Here is a 15161-nt window from a genome sequence, read left to right on the forward strand (position 1 = left end):
GAGCCTCCGATCCTTCCAGAGAAACAGGTTCCCGGGCAAAAGGTGGCTTTGGCAGCGCTTAAATCAGAAAACACCAAGGTTGGACTAAGAAGAGCATGATTGACCACACACACACACACACACACAAAGAAGAGCATGACTGACACACACACACACACACACACACACCCCTCAATGCCCTCTCTGCAGAAATAAAGAAAAAGACTCATGTATCTTTTTTTAATTGTCATTTTACATCTCCCCAGCGCAGCCGCCTCCACCCTTCCCTCCGATGACCACTTCGGCAGGCTACAGGGGAGCAGGGAACAAAGCTGGGGCCTGGTACCCCCACCAGGCTGCCAGCCCGGGAGAACAAGTCACAATTACAAATTATCACAACAATTAGCGCCTGTACTGGGGAGATGGGCAAATGAGGAGGCCCAGCTCCTCATTGTCAGCCGGTCTATTTGGCAGTGACCTTGCTCTGGAGGCGATGATATTCCTTCAGCCTGTAAACCAGATTGAAAACAAAGAAAAATGTAAATTAACAATAACAACATGCACTCCGTTCAATTAATTCAGGCAGAACCCGGGTGGCGGGGGCAGCTGTCAGTTCAGATGTGTATGAAGTTGTCTTTTTTTCCCCCCTCTGTTCCCGCTCCTGCCCTGGCCCCTCCTGCCCTCCAATCAGGATAATGTAATTAATTTATCTTTGGGGGAAACATTGCTTGGCATTGTTGAAGACAAAACATTTAACTGGCAATGGGAGAGATGAAGAGGCCATTATGAAAACCCGATGTGTTTGCAGCCATTTAAAAGGGTTTATAGTCATAAAATACAGAGGGCGAAGGAGGTGGGGTGGGGGGTGTGGACATGATTGTTGGAGTGGAGAGCACCCCGGGAAGGTCAGCCGGATTCAGCGTCTCTCCCAGTCTCTCGGCTCCAGGGACAAGAGCCTGGCGTTGGGAGGAAATGGTGGCTCTGTGCCCAGGACATGTGTCAGGGAGACAAGAGAGACTCGTGCCCTCTTCCCAATGCCAAGCCGGGAGAGAAGGAAGCTGGTGACACAGAACTGGGAGTTGGACAGACAGACCTTCTGGACTTAGCTCCACAGCTTTCTAGCTGTGTGACTGTGGATGGCTTACTTAACCACTCTGGGCCTGTTCCTGGAGTTGCAAATTTTGTGTAAGAATTCAATGGGACGGCCCAGGAGAGTGCCTGGAAGTGAGTGTATAGTAGCCGCTGGTAATAAACCACCCTGTTTGCCTTTGTGCGTGCCCCTCCCCGGGCTACACCTGGGCTGAGCACGTGAGCTCTTCCTGCAGGCCAGGGTCTGGGCTGAGAGCCTGATTTCCTGGGATTCACACAAACTTTTGCCACACCTGTCAGGTGGCTATGGTCAATATCCCCACTTGTGTTCCCAGGGGTCCAGAAGGGGTCTGAGGACCATCCTGCAGAGCCAGGATCTGAACCCAAGTCTGAGTGGCTTCAGATGACGCATGCTACCCCACTAGGCCATGGGCATCCATGTGGCTAGGATGGTTTCCAGTTAGACCTGCAGCTCAGGTATGGTGACAGGTAGGCACCAGGTGCCTTCTGGCCTGGTGACTTTCTGAGGTTCCTTTCTACCTCTGGGCCATTTGCCTTTCTAACCTGCCCAGGCAAGGGGCTCCTGGTGGAGTCCTTCTTGCAGCTGGAGAGGGCGGGGGTGAGTGTCTGAGGCAAAGGGCAGGACCCAGAAACAGGGGACCCAAGCACCCAGGGCCCTGTGTGGCTTCCGGCTATGCCTTCTGCCCCTTTGAGGACAGGAGCAGGCTGGGCCCAAAGCAGGTACTGAAGATGTTGTGGGCAGAGGGACGGGAAGATGGGGCTTCTCTAGGACAGGCCAGCAGTCGGAGCGGCTGAGGTCCCATCAGAGCCTGCTGCGCACACCTGGGGGGTCCGGAGACCCATCAGGGCCCAGAGCTGCTCACCTGAGGGAGTTGATATTGATGAACCCAGTGGCATCGACGGGCTCATAATCACCCTGCACGTTCATGCTGCAAAGAGAGAGTGAAAGGCTGTCAGCACGCCGCCAGGCCTCACTCCCGACGTTGGAGGATCTCTGGGGCTGGGGACGACAGCTCAGGCTCGCAGGTACCCAGGGTATCTCTGCCGGGTTGGCCCACACTTGTGTTTCTGTCCAATTCAGGAGCCCTACTATGGGCCAGGCACCGTGTCCAGGGCTGGAGAGCAGGAGTCTCAGCCCTGCTACAGGAATGGGCAGGTAGGGTCCCGCCTCGGTCAGTGCCAGCCGGCGAAGTCCTCCGACGAACCAGAGAACTGCACTTGTAAGCCCAGGACACACCTGTGAGTCAGCTCCGCCCTCACGGCTGTGGTGGGGTGGGGTCGGGGGGCTCTGGGAGAAATCTCCAGCAATAGCTGATGGCGTCCAGTGGCCCGAAGGTCCGGGAGGCCACGGGGTGTACCCGGAACAGCCTCGGACTTGTGACAGCGCCCCTGAAGCTCTCAGCGCCCCCAGCACTGAGATCCATCCACAAACCTGGCACCTGCCCCACGCCGGCTGGCCCCGAGAAGGGCTTGCTCAGCCGCCACTGTTACAAACGTTTCCCCCATCCACAGCTGCCATCTTCCAGATTCGACAACCTTCAGCTTCTGGGCTGTTTTCACTTAGCTATTCTTCGAGGAATCCTTCCCAAACACAGTCCTCCCGGTCGGGGCTACCGCCGAGCTCTGCCACCCCGCCCCGCCGCAGAGCTTAGGGCACCCGTTCTGCTCGGTGAGCTTCAGGCTTTCACTTGTCAAATGGGCCTCTCAGTGTTATCACTGACTCCACGGGAACTGATGCGGCTGCCACACCATGGCTCGTATCATTCATTCACTCATTCAGGCATTTATTAGGCACCTATGGTCTGCAGGTGCTGGGGAAATAGGAGCAAGAAGGGAACAGGGCCCAGGGTACGTGGGTGGGGCAGCAGACGTCAGCAATCAGCCACCCATCTGCCTTAATCACGGCTGGGATAAGCTCTTTGAGGACAAGTTCAGGGCATTGTGGTCTCAGATCTGGCTCCGCACGGCCACCCTCCAAGCCTCTGGCGGGGAAGGGTCCCTCCTCTGTTTCTCACGCGTCCTGCTCTGAATCAGCCCCTTGTCCTCATGTCTCCAGAACTCCAGCCTCAGGACAAAGCCGTCTCAAGGTTCTTGATGACAAGGAGGCGGCCTGTCCCCTCAGGAGCCTTCTCCGGAGAGGTGAGATTGGGGGGGAGGAGGGCAGAGGGGAATCTGTTATTATTTGTCCCCCCGGGACCCTAAGGCTGTGCCTCTGGCTGGCTCTTTGTGGATTGTGGACTTCTGACAACAAGTAGGGTGTCTGCGCTCAGCTGTCCTGCAACTTGTTCAGGACCGTGGGCTCTGTTGCCCTACCCCCACCATGACCTTCACGGGCCCAGGAAGCTGCACATGAACTCCCACACTCCCACCCCTTCTTTCCTCCTCCCCACCTTCGCCGGCCCCTCCAGGTCTCAGGTGGCGCAAGCCACCAGGAGCAGACCAGCAAGTCCCCTGTAAGGGGGAAGATGTCGGACCTTGGAAAAGCTGCCTCTTGGCACCCCTCACTGGGCAGAGAAAAAGCTGGACCGAACTAAAGCATCAGGCTCTGCAGCTCCCTTTTACAGACCTTGTTCTGGGTGAGAAAGCGTACCCTTCCCCACACAAATCAAATCCTGGAACACGCTGCCACTGTCTGAATCACCCGTCCCCTTTGGAAGGACCCTGTGCTCCGCTCAGGGAGAAGCCAGGGCTCAGAGCCCCTTCCAGCTCCCCTCCATGCGCATCTGCCTTTTCATCGCCATTTCGCACGTGTCAAAACAAACTTTCCCGCTCCCCTCCCAGGACGCCGCAGCAGCCCCGGTAAAGAGAGGCCCACGTCCAGGGACACACTTGTCCCGCGCTCGAGGCTGCAGAAGAGTTCCCAGAGGTGTTTCTCGGGAGCTGAAAAACCTCTTTTTAAAATAGTGGTTTGGGGTGGTGGTGGTGGGGGGGTGGTGGAAAAGAGTTTACAATGATTTTTTTTTTTTTTGTACCTCCCCTGACGGTCTACAGAAAACCTCTGTGCTTTTATTTTTGCTCATTCGAGTGGCTCTGACCTGCTCTATAATTACGTTACTTTCTACCTACTGTGCCACGGCATTTCCAGTTCTGCTACCTCTCGCGGCTTCCTCGCTGGTCCCTGTGAGGCTGTCACTCAAGGGCTTTCAAGTCAGCGATGTAGAAATCAAAAAGAAAGGGGAAATGGTTGGAGACACAGTGAGAATAAATGCGCCTGCTTTTCTCTCTTTTTTTCCTTCCCCTTTTTACTTTCTTCATTTAATCTCCCTGAGTGAGGCTGTAAGGTTTAATGAAGGGTTGGGCAGATTATTAGAGGCTGCTGATTCGGAGGGGGAGGGAAGAAAGAGCCAGAGAGAGAAAGAGAGAAGATAATTTGACATTTACCCCGACTGATCTAAACTGATTCGGTTATATTTATGGCTTATAAAGTGTTTAGAAAGATGGAAGGGGGGAGAAGCTCAACGTGGCGAGGAGACGGGAAAGAGGGAAATAATATTGACCGCCAAACAAAACTCGCACGCTAATTCCCAACAGGCTTCCGCCGGGGCTAAGCTGGGCCTGGGACTTGAGTCAGGTGGGGCTGTCGGTCCCCACCTCTTGTGTGGCCAAGTGACCTCCAAAGGGGACACCTTGATCCTCCATGGAGGCCACAGTCTCATGCACAAGTGTAGGTGCAGCTCAAGAGCCAAGGCTGCCCTTGACCCAGCCCGCCAGGGCGCGGCAGCCCGTCCCGGAGCCGTGGCAGCACCCTTGGCGTGGCCTCAACACCCCTCCTTGTCTCCCTTCCCGGCTTGCACAGACCCTCCCCTCCCCGGCCAGTTTCCTCCTGGCTTCGGAAAACCTCGAGATGTCTGCCACTCTGCCCTGTCTTCCACGCACTTCCTCCTCAATTCTAGACCCGTGTGTCCAAGGGCTGACCAGGTACTCCCCTGATCTGTCTCCAAGATGACTCACCCTCAAGGTGTCTGAGCCTAGATGTAGGATCTTCCTTCAAGAACCCCCTCAATTCAAGAACTGCCACCCGCGTGTGCCCAGCTGCTCATGCCAGGCAATTCTATACCTCTTCATCTCCCTCCACATCCAAGCCCTTGCCGTTCTTAACCTCTTAACCATTTGTCAAATCCTCTGTTCCTCTCACTCTCACCTCACCCGAATCTATTCTCCAGAGCAGCCAGAAGGACCCTCGTAAGAAAAAGGTCTGACGGCTCCTTCTCTTTAAGATCTGGCTCCGGGACCCTCACGCTCTGGCCCCTGGCTCCCGGTGTTCTTGTAGTGCCTGGAATGTTCTGGACTCTTCCAAGGCCCAGAACCTCTGCCCATGACCATGTCCCTGGAAACTTCCCTGCTCCCTCTCCGCCCGGTTAGCTCCTGTCCTTTGGAGGCCAGCTCAAAGGTGACTTCCTCAGGGAAGCTTCTCCATACCCATTACTATACCCAGCCAGACTATCCTGCACCTCCTCACAGCCCGACACTTGCCTAATTCTACGTGCAGGTGATCATTTGATTGGTGCCTTTGGAAGGTCCCTGGGGGTAGAGGTAGCATCGATTCTCTTCATGACTGTCTCCTCCCCCTGCCCCGTACAGGCTTAGGCGCATCTTTGTTGAGAAAGCTGGTCAGAAGGGACACTGGCCGTGAGGGTCTGTTCCCCGGCCGGGGGGCCAGTGTGGGGGGCACCTACCTCACCAGCTCCTCGTTGTAGAGGGACAGCGGGGACTCCCGGCCGAGGATGTACACCTGGCCTTTGAAGACAGACACCTGTACTTTCCCTTCCACGCGCTCCTGGGACTTGGCGATGCAGTGGCGGACAAATTCACACTCTGGGCTGTGCCAGAAACCTGTAGGGAGGAAACAGTGAGGGTGCTAGGGAGGCCCACTGTGCTGGGGCCTAGGATTGGGAGGATAGGGAGGGCGCCCCGAGCCACAGTCCATCATGGCGGACCTTTGGGGGTGGGTCTTGCATCAAAGGAACGAGCCCGAGTCCCTGTCCTGTGATCTTGCAGGGCTCTTGTGGGTAGGGAGGGGCCCTCCCTGCCCCCGCAAACAGTCACCTCCCAGGGATCAGGAAGAGGGCAGCTAACCCTCTGCCTCACGCCAGATATTCGGTGCAACGGGCCAGGCCCTGGGAACACTGCCGGGAATGGACGCTGTCGCTTGCCCACAGGGAGCTCAGTCTCCTGAGGATGGCAGACAGCTGTGGGGCAGGAGACCTCAGGTAGGACTCAGACAAGCGTGAGCCTGGGCTGAGCGACAGGAGCACCCAGAAAGTCAGAAAGACCATGTGCTTGTGGCCTTCACCACCCTGTGCCTCTGATTCCCCATCTACTGAGCGGGAATGACGCAGTACCCCCTCCCAGGACCAGTGGGCTTATTGTGTGTGGAGGCCCCGGGTGTCCACATGCTGGTGTTCTGGCCAGGAGCCAGGAAGAGCCCCCCGTCCCCCCCCCCATCTCAGACATCAGTAAACTGTCTACATGCTGCTAATATTTTCCTATGCAAATATTTGTATGTATGAAGCACAGGCTAAGCTCTTTGAATCGTCAGAAACAGCCTGTGAGAAAAACTCTCTTCGCCTCTCTCTTTTCTGAGTTAGCAAGTAAGGCTCGGGGAAGTTGAGGTTTCTTCAAGATCACACAACAGGCTGCAGTGAGGGGCCCGGGGCTGGACCTACGGTAGAAGAGCTCTGCCTCATATGATAATCTGGGAGTTTTCCTGTCTGTGGATGGAACATCCGTCAGTATACAAGGTGCCTGGGAAATGTGCTATCCACCCCTCCTCGACCCCACTCTGGCCCCCAGAGGCCTCAGACCAGGGAAGGCTGTGTGCTCAGTTCCCAGGCTGCCCCGGGGCTAGTACCTCGGCACCAACAGGCTCAGATGTGCAGACAGCCATCTCCTCTCTAGTCTCTGTGGAGGGCAGGCGCGTTGTGGCCAGGGTTGGGGGAGGGACAGCTCAAGGGGTAGGGTTTCCCTGAAACGGAGCCGGGAAGGTGAGCCCACCTGGGCAGCTGTGGGGCCAGATGGTGCGCGATCTCCTGCCCTGATAAAGGGCCAGGTCAGCCTCGGGTCTGTGGCTATTGTTGGAGGCTGGGCCTCCAGGGGCACCTGCTGAGGCTCTCCGTGGGAAAGGAGAGCAGGCCTTCTCTGGGATAGGGTCCAGTGGCTTGCAGAGGTCGGGGAGGGCCGGGCAGGGAGAGAAGAGACTGGGCCACCCTCCGGCCACCTGTCATTTGGGTTTGCATCCTGCTCCACACTGACAGGCAACGTACCCACTTTGTACCTGAGTTCCTCACTTACACAATGAGATATTACTGCTCTCCAGGGGGGTGTATGGATTCCCTGATGGGATGCAGGCCAAGCACTAAGCATTTTAAAATCGAGATCTGAATATGGCCTCCACCAGCCCTCCCTGTACACAGGGAGACGGGCACCCAGAGAGGTGTGCCCAGCCACAGTGAGATCCTGAAAAGTGCTCCTGACCCCCACGGGAGGGGACACTGATGCTTCCCTACCCCCCCCACCCCCCCCCCCGCCATGCCCCAGTGGCTTGGCCCTCTTGCTAAGTCAGGATAATTAGACCATTAAGCTCTCAGGCTGGAAGACAGGGAGGAGATGGAGCCAGAGATTGGGGCGGGGGCAGAAACCCACGTGGGAGCACCTGGCCTGCGTTTTATCTCAGGATCTCCTACCTCCCCCACACGGGGGTCTTGCACTCAGATTTCTTTTCCCCGCAGACCCAGCCTGGGGCGAGGGACAGTGAGCCTGGCGTGCTGCATGGGTATCTCAGGTCTGGGGGTAGGCCATGCACTATGCTAATCGGGACGACAGCCCCCCGTATGAGCTGAGCATCATACCCGTTCTCCTGCTGAAGAAACAGGCAAGGGAGAGGAGGTGAGCTCTGTGCCCTAAAGGAGAGGGGTCCCGAAGCTGGGGTCCTGCCAGGATGCCCTTGTGGGCTGGGCCCCACAGGGAAACTTGGGGATGGGGTGAGGAGAGGATGATGAACAGGGCATCTAGCAGTGGGGCCGAGGTAGGAGGGCTTCCTTGTGCCTCAGTCTCCCTATCTGTGTTTCCGAGGAAGCCACGTGTCACAGCAGAGTGGCAGGAAGAGACCTGGCCTGGTGCCCTTTATTTTACAGGAAGGGAAACTGAGGCTCAGGGTAGACAGGCCTACTCGAGGTCATAAACCCAGCCCGAGGCAAGGCCCCCAGGTCCCTGACTCTATCCTCGGAAACCACGCCAGGCATTTGTAGTTTATCGACCCACATTGAAATCGCATTCCTCTGTGTTCTAGATGCTTTACAAGTGTTTATGTAATTAGTTGTCATTATGTGACATGTACATTTATGATCCCCGCCCTTCAGATGAGAAAACCGAGGCACAGGGAGGTTCAATAACTTGCTTAAACCGCTCTGTAACGTTCATGTCTCCCTAACATGAGAAATCACATCAAACAGCCCCTCCGAGTTGCTGCCCGAGGCCAAGGTGACATCTACAGGGCCCTGATGACAGCAGGGGCACCTGGGAAGGCGAGTGTCAATAATCCTCTGAAACCTCCTAATCACTGTACTTCATTTGAGGATTTGGAGGGCTCGGTGGGTTTAACAGAACAAGGATTCCACCTCGGCAGCCAGGTGTAGAGGCACTGAGCCTGTGGGCCAAGCTGTGCCCTAGACACCGAGGGACCCCTTGATCTCCCTTTCCTAAGGGCCCCAGCCCACCCTGCCGCCCACCCTGGATCCACTGGAGTGGCCAAGCACTTGGCCTCTGAAGCCGGCCTGTCCCGGGCTCAAAGCCCCCACTCATCAGCCGTGAAAGCTTGTTCTGTGTCCTGGCCTGCCTGGGGCTCAGTTTCTTCACCTTGGTGCAGCTAAGATTAGGTAATACCCGCGGCTGCCCAGCTCAGGCTCCTGCAGCAAGAGAGGTGGCGGCCCCTCTATCGTGGGAGGGGAGGGCAGCTGGCGGCCTGCCCCAACTCGGCCTCCCCGGAGGAGCCTCCGAGCTAGCAGCCCGGGCCAGGTGCTCTCCCCTATGGGCCTGCCAGGCTTAATGACTCTCCTACTCTGTAACCAGAATCCACCTTTCTGCTGAAACCCTGCTGAGCAAGAGAGCCTGCAGGAGACAATGGTATTTAAACACCTGTCAGTACCTGGGGGGTGGGGGTGGGGGGTGGTGGGGGGGGGGCGGATCCCAGCTTCAAAGCTGCCAGATACAATGGGAGGGAGAAATCACCCAGCCAATAACCACCGAGTCTCCTTGAAATCCCTGAAATCCCGAGATGAGTTACAGTGATTTGGAGCTTTCAAAGGGAATAAAACCTCTGAGGGGAGGAGGAAGGGATGAGGCGAGGGCAGTGGAGGCTTATCCCGGGTACGGATTATTAATATGCACTTTGCCGGGTCTCCCTGATGTCCAGGCATCCGCAGTTGTCAACGCCGCCTAGGGCGGCAGCCTGTCCCCCACCGCAGTTTGATGTGCCTTCTCACGTTATAGAGCGGGGTCAGCAAACATTTTCAAGAAAGGGCCAGTTAGTAAATATTTTAGGCTCTGCAGGTCATGTGCTCTCTCTCTCACAAACTACTCAACTCTGCCCTGTCACTCAGAAGTGACCACAGACAACATGTAAGCCAGTGCACATGGCCGTGCCCAAATGCTATTTATGGACACTGGAATTTGAATTTCCTAGAACTCTCATGGGATGTGAAATAGTATTAATAAACAGTTTTTTCCCCCCCAACCATTTCAAAAATGTGTAAAAACCTAGGCTTCACTCGTGGGCTGAACAGAATCGGGCCATGGGCTGGATCTGGGGACCGCTGTTACACGGTGTGAGGGATGGGTTTGCAGTCAGGAGGCCTGGATTCCAGCTCTATGACAGATAAGGCACCGAGTCTCACCTGTAACATGGTCCCCCACCCCACCATACCGTGTGCTAATGTCATTCCGTGCACGGGCTCCCTCTGGCTCAGGCAACGCCCAGGCCTGGGGCCAAGTTCTTGGTCAAGGCAGACTTTCCCTTGCTTGTGGCAGCTCCAGGTTCTGCCTGGTCACAGCCCGGCCTGGGGTCAAACCCAGCTAGGCCACTTCCAGTTGTGTAACTTTGTACAAGGTCCTTTTGCCAAGACTCTGTCTCCTCATCTGTAAAAGGAGCTGGCTGCACCTCTCCTTGGGACGCCTCCAGGATGGCTCGTGTCCCCACCTGGCACGTGCTGGGTAGAAGCTGGCCACCCTAGGGATGACACTACCGAACTCGTGCAAATCACAGGTGCAGAGGCAACTGGCCATCTTGGGGGGGTCCCTCAACACCCCGTGAACAAGGCAGGTGCCGGCACCCCCCCTACCCCTTGCTCCTTGTCCCCTGCCCTCTCTCGACCCCCCGTCAACCTGCCTCTTTCAGGCTCTCATGAGGATGGCGGTGGGTGGGGTGGGACTGGAGGAGGGTGCTGTTCGCTTCGGGAGGGGGGTCTACGCACCCGTGTACACCAGCTCGGCGAATTTCAGGCCCAGGCCCTGTTTGATTTTGCGCACTTCGCGATCCATGGTGAAGGCCTCGATGTCTAAATGAGCGTGGTAAAGGATCGTCCCTGCTGGGGTCTCGTAGATACCTAGCCATTTTTCCACGCAGGGGGAAAAAGAGAAAAAAGAGAGAAACACATGAAACCCAAACTGTCAGCAAATGACAAAAAAAAAAAAAAATAATAATGACTCGTCTGACAGAAGACAAGGCGGTCGGACCCATTCACTCCCAGCTTGTTGCAAAATGCGCCTGTCATTATGCTCATGCTGGGGCCACGACAGTCCACTCTGAGGCTTGTGGAGAAAATGTCTGGATGCCCCCCTTTGAAGAGGCCCTCAGACGTTGGAAAATGACAGGGTTTCGGAGCTGCTCCCCCCTCCTTCCCAACGCGTGCCCACTGGCCCGCGGCTGAAAACCTGTAATTAAACCAACTACGGTGGAGCCCAGGGCCCCAGATATCCCTTCCTCCCTTCCACTGGAGAGCCAGGGGAGGGGACAGCTGTGCACACACTTGCACACACACACGCGTGCCACCGTCAGCCTGAGGCTCCCTTGCCAGCCACGTCTCTGCAGATACAGCCTGACCTCTGTGGCGGCAGAGGGCTTGGCGGTCTCCCGCACCGACCCCACGTGCAGGTGTGGAAACTGAGCCCGGGAGGAGACAGAACGTGCCCAGTGTGGAGCTGGGACATGGACTGAGGCGCCGAGTCCCTGACCGGTGCTATCTGCTGCCCCGTGGGTCAGCTGGCGATGGGGCCCAAACCCAGAAGGTCGTGGGGCTCTTGCTCGAGCCCCCTCCCGATGACCTCAGGCCCCGTGTCTCCACCTCCTAAACAACCTGCTTGGAGCCGAGGGTCTCCAAAGTGACACTGGGGGGACTGCCCCTGAGCTGAGCACGGTCCTGGCTGGGAGGGAGGTCTGATGAGGAGTCCTACACTGGATTTGAGGACACTGAGGCCCCAGGAGGCAGGACTGCCCATGCGCACACGGCATGCCAGGGGAGCACGCTGAGCTGACCACAGGCACCCCTGCCCTAGGGAAGCAGCAAGAACGGACCCCCTCCCACCAACGCGACTCTGAAAGCTTCCTTTCTTCCCACCACGTAACATTACAGCGTTGAGGGGGCACATTTAAAGGGATCCCGAACATTTACCACCGTCCTTCCACACTGGCTGCTTTAAAAATCAGAAAGGATCTGTGCGCCCGTGTTCGTGGCAGCACTATTCACAACAGCCAAAAGGCGGAGGCCACCACAACGTCCGTCGCCGGCCCAAGGGATCAACAAAATGTGGCATATACACACGGTAGAATATTATTCGGCCTTAAAGAGGGAGGGACTCTCGACACCTGCTACAGCGAGGATGTACCTGGAGGACAGAGAGCGGGCGTGGGATGGTGGGTGCGGGGGGCGGGGAGGAGGGGGCAGAGGGAGGTTGTTTGGGGGGGCGGGCTACAGGGGGGCTCTCAGTTTGGGAAGACAAAATTCCGGAGGTGGATGGGGATGATGGCTGCACAACAGTGTGAACGTACTTTACTGCTCCTCAGCTGTCTGCTTCAAAATGGTTAAAATGGTAAATGTTATGTACGTTTCACCACAACTTAAAAAATACTTTTAACCACCCGCCTCCCCCCACACCCCCCAAAATCAGAAGGGAGATTGTTTTTGAACTTGGAGCCCAAAGGCACCATGGGCGTGGCTGAGGGTGCTGTCACTAGCCATAAACATCCCCCTCTAAAGAACCTTCTGGTCTTCGATCTTTCACCCTGGGAATCGGAGAAATGTCAGCTGCCAGGAGAGGCCCTTTCAGACCATCGGTGCCCCGTTCTTCTAACTTTGAGCTGCAAACCCATTATTCAGTCTTTGGCAAAAGCCCAGCATATAGAAGAGAGAGCCCAGACCCCGCTGGGGGGAGCAGACGCCCCTCTGCAGACCCCAGGCTCCACCAAGAAGTTCTTAAAATGCCAGTCTTGCCCAACATCACTTTTACAGATGGGCAGACTGAAGCCCCGGGAAGGAAGTGACTTGCCCAAGGTCAATGGGAGCAGCATCTGGATCTCCCTTCTCTGCTCCAGGTTGCTCCTCAGGTCCTTTGGCAAAGTGATCCTGTGCTTACCAGGGCATGGAAAGGAATGCAAACCTGGGGAGCCGTGGCTGTGCCTGAGGAGGAAAAGCCTGGGCTCTCACCCTGGCTCTGAGGTGTTCCCAAGCAAAAAAGAGCGTCTCTGGGAGGTGAGTCTCTTATTGCAACCCCTTGATATCCTGGTCTCGGGCGGGGGGGGGGGGGGGGCGGCGGCCAAAATTGTCAAAGCCCCACCTGGAGACCAGGTGCTGATATAATTACAACGTGCCACGAAAGAGCCTATTCCATTTCACTAGTGTGGCTCTTGGGCAATTCTGCTGTCCTGATCCAGTTGTGACCTTCTGGGAGCAAATGGCCTCCCCAGCAGGAAAAACACCAATGTCCCAAGTTCCTGCACCAGCCCCAAGCCCTGGAGCCCTGGAGTCCCGGGGTGATGTTCAGGCCCTCGCTCGGCCTCCTAGTCTCTCTTGCAAACAGTTCAAACAGGCTCGATCATCCATTCTACCGAGCGGCTGGGAGCCCCAAACCAGAAAGGCTGTTGGAGGCGGAGATGGATGGATGGCTGAGAAAAGCCAAGAGCATGAAAACGGGGAGTCATGGAAAACCTGCGAAAACTCAGCACAGAAGTCAGGGCTCCTCCTGGGGGGCCAGTAAGGGGCCACAAACACGTGGCTCCCGATGGCCCCGGGCCACGGAGGAAGGCCCAGTGGTTCAGCCATCTGTTTACAAAGACGTTTGCAGAACATTTAGAAATGTCTGCCTCCAGCACGGCAGACATGGCCACCAGGTTAAAGGGCAGGTTTCAACTCTCCTAGAAACTTCATCACCGGGAGTACAGGAATTCCCCAGGAGCTACCTAAAGCAAGACACACGGACAGAAACTTACTGGTCTTTCACCCTGGCACATACTAAGAGCTTGCTATTTAGCGAATTGGAGACCGGCCTTCTAATGATTAGTTTTCCAAGGCTCTCCGTAATTGGCACAGACATTCTCCGAGAGCGGAGCCCTCCTGCTTTCAGCTCCCGGGGCATCTGACACCTTGCTTGTCTGTCTTCGGCTGGGACAGGCACGGGGCACAGTCCAAGCTGTATCTGCAGGGCTGAGGCTGCGGAGCAGGAGTCTCATGGAACAGACACCTTCACAGAGTTCCCAGCTCAGCTTTGCTGTGTGACCTTGGCCTACCTCAGTCACCTTCTGAGCCCCAGGCAAAGTGCTCTTCGTTCTCACTTCCACGGACACCTGCCTGGATGGTAAGTACCCGGACACACTGTCACCCCCATGTGGTGGGCACTCTGATGGCTTTGCCTCTTTAGAAGATTGGGGCCGGCTCCACAGCATCACCTCCCAGCAGCCCAGAGAAGGAACAACAATGGTTGTGTGCAGAGTGCCAGGAGGACACCTATACTCTCCAGCCAGCAAGAGCCACGACCTGCCCAAGGCCACCCGCTGCTGCCCCACGCTAGCAGATCCCCAGGGAAGGAGCGGAGAGCGTCTGGTGGGCAGAGCTGCCCGCCCCTGCGCACTCAGAACCAGCCTCATGGCCGCCAACCCTCCCAGATGGCCGCAGGAGGCGCTGAGGGCTAGAAGAAAAGCCACAGCCCTCAAACACACCGCACAATTAATGTTCCTGCTCCTTTTCTTAGGTGTTAAAGTTAATTGTGACTGATCAGAAAGCTGTTTTCAGGTTGCTGCTGTCATGTGTGTGTGTGTGTGTGCACGCACATGTGTGAGCATTTGAAAGATCCCCCCCCTCCTCCCCGCAGGGGCAGGGGGTACAGATGATTTCTGTGTATTCCTTCTGGGAAAAAAAAAATGACTTAAAAAAAAATACAGTGACAGAAACCTGATGCTAAAAGACTATGGATTTGGGGCTTTTGACAGTCGGCATACAAACCACTGCGCAAAAAGAAGGAGATGACAGGTGAGTCTCGCTGTCGCGGTGGAAGAGACAACAGACACCTTCATAGTGACATGCACAGCGGCTCCGAGTGTCTATTTTCATCTCCCCGTGTTTACAGGAAAAAGACAGAGGTGTCAGTGGTTCTCTGCGGAGCAGCTTCAATCACACCATAATTACTGCCAAGGCGGGGATGGGGAAAAGGGCAAGGAGCTGGGGGGTGGGGGGGGTGAGTGGACCAAGGAGGAAGAGGTGGGGACCAAAACATTACTGCAGCTTATGTCCGTCTCCTCTGTTCCTGAGGCTGCCGGGTTAACCGGACGGCATGATTTGGCAGAACGGAGTGGGATCGGCCAATCCGCTGGGGTCTGGGTTGGGGTGGGGTGGGCGTTAGGGCACCTGGACCAGAGGCTCTGGTCCTTTGGGAAAGCAGTATCCAGAGGGAGATATCTGGAAAGGCCCGGGGAAGGGAGGTTGGCTGGAGCCCAAGGGCTCCCCTCTTGGGTACCAGGGCCAAGGATGGAGGCGGTTGCCATGGTGATGGGGAGTCAAGTCATGGTGGGCCTCTAGCCATCCTCTATG

The 15161-nt window shown here is 56.4% G+C and overlaps 1 protein-coding gene across 1 annotated transcript in view; it reads right to left on the minus strand.

Moving 5' to 3' along the window:
* Positions 1-205: 205 nt before the first annotated feature.
* Positions 206-15161, minus strand: part of ASS1 (argininosuccinate synthase 1) — a 50293-nt gene continuing 35337 nt past the window's right edge. Inside the window, exons 13-16 of the mRNA XM_027615272.1 lie at positions 10557-10688; positions 5766-5922; positions 1953-2018; positions 206-488 (exon numbers count right to left, since the gene is read on the minus strand). Of these exons, the coding sequence (XP_027471073.1) occupies positions 443-488; positions 1953-2018; positions 5766-5922; positions 10557-10688 (401 nt within the window). The 3' untranslated portion in view covers positions 206-442. The remainder of the gene's footprint in view (positions 489-1952; positions 2019-5765; positions 5923-10556; positions 10689-15161) is intronic.

Source organism: Zalophus californianus, chromosome 13 (assembly GCF_009762305.2).
Source record: "Zalophus californianus isolate mZalCal1 chromosome 13, mZalCal1.pri.v2, whole genome shotgun sequence".
Lineage (NCBI taxonomy): Eukaryota > Metazoa > Chordata > Mammalia > Carnivora > Otariidae > Zalophus > Zalophus californianus.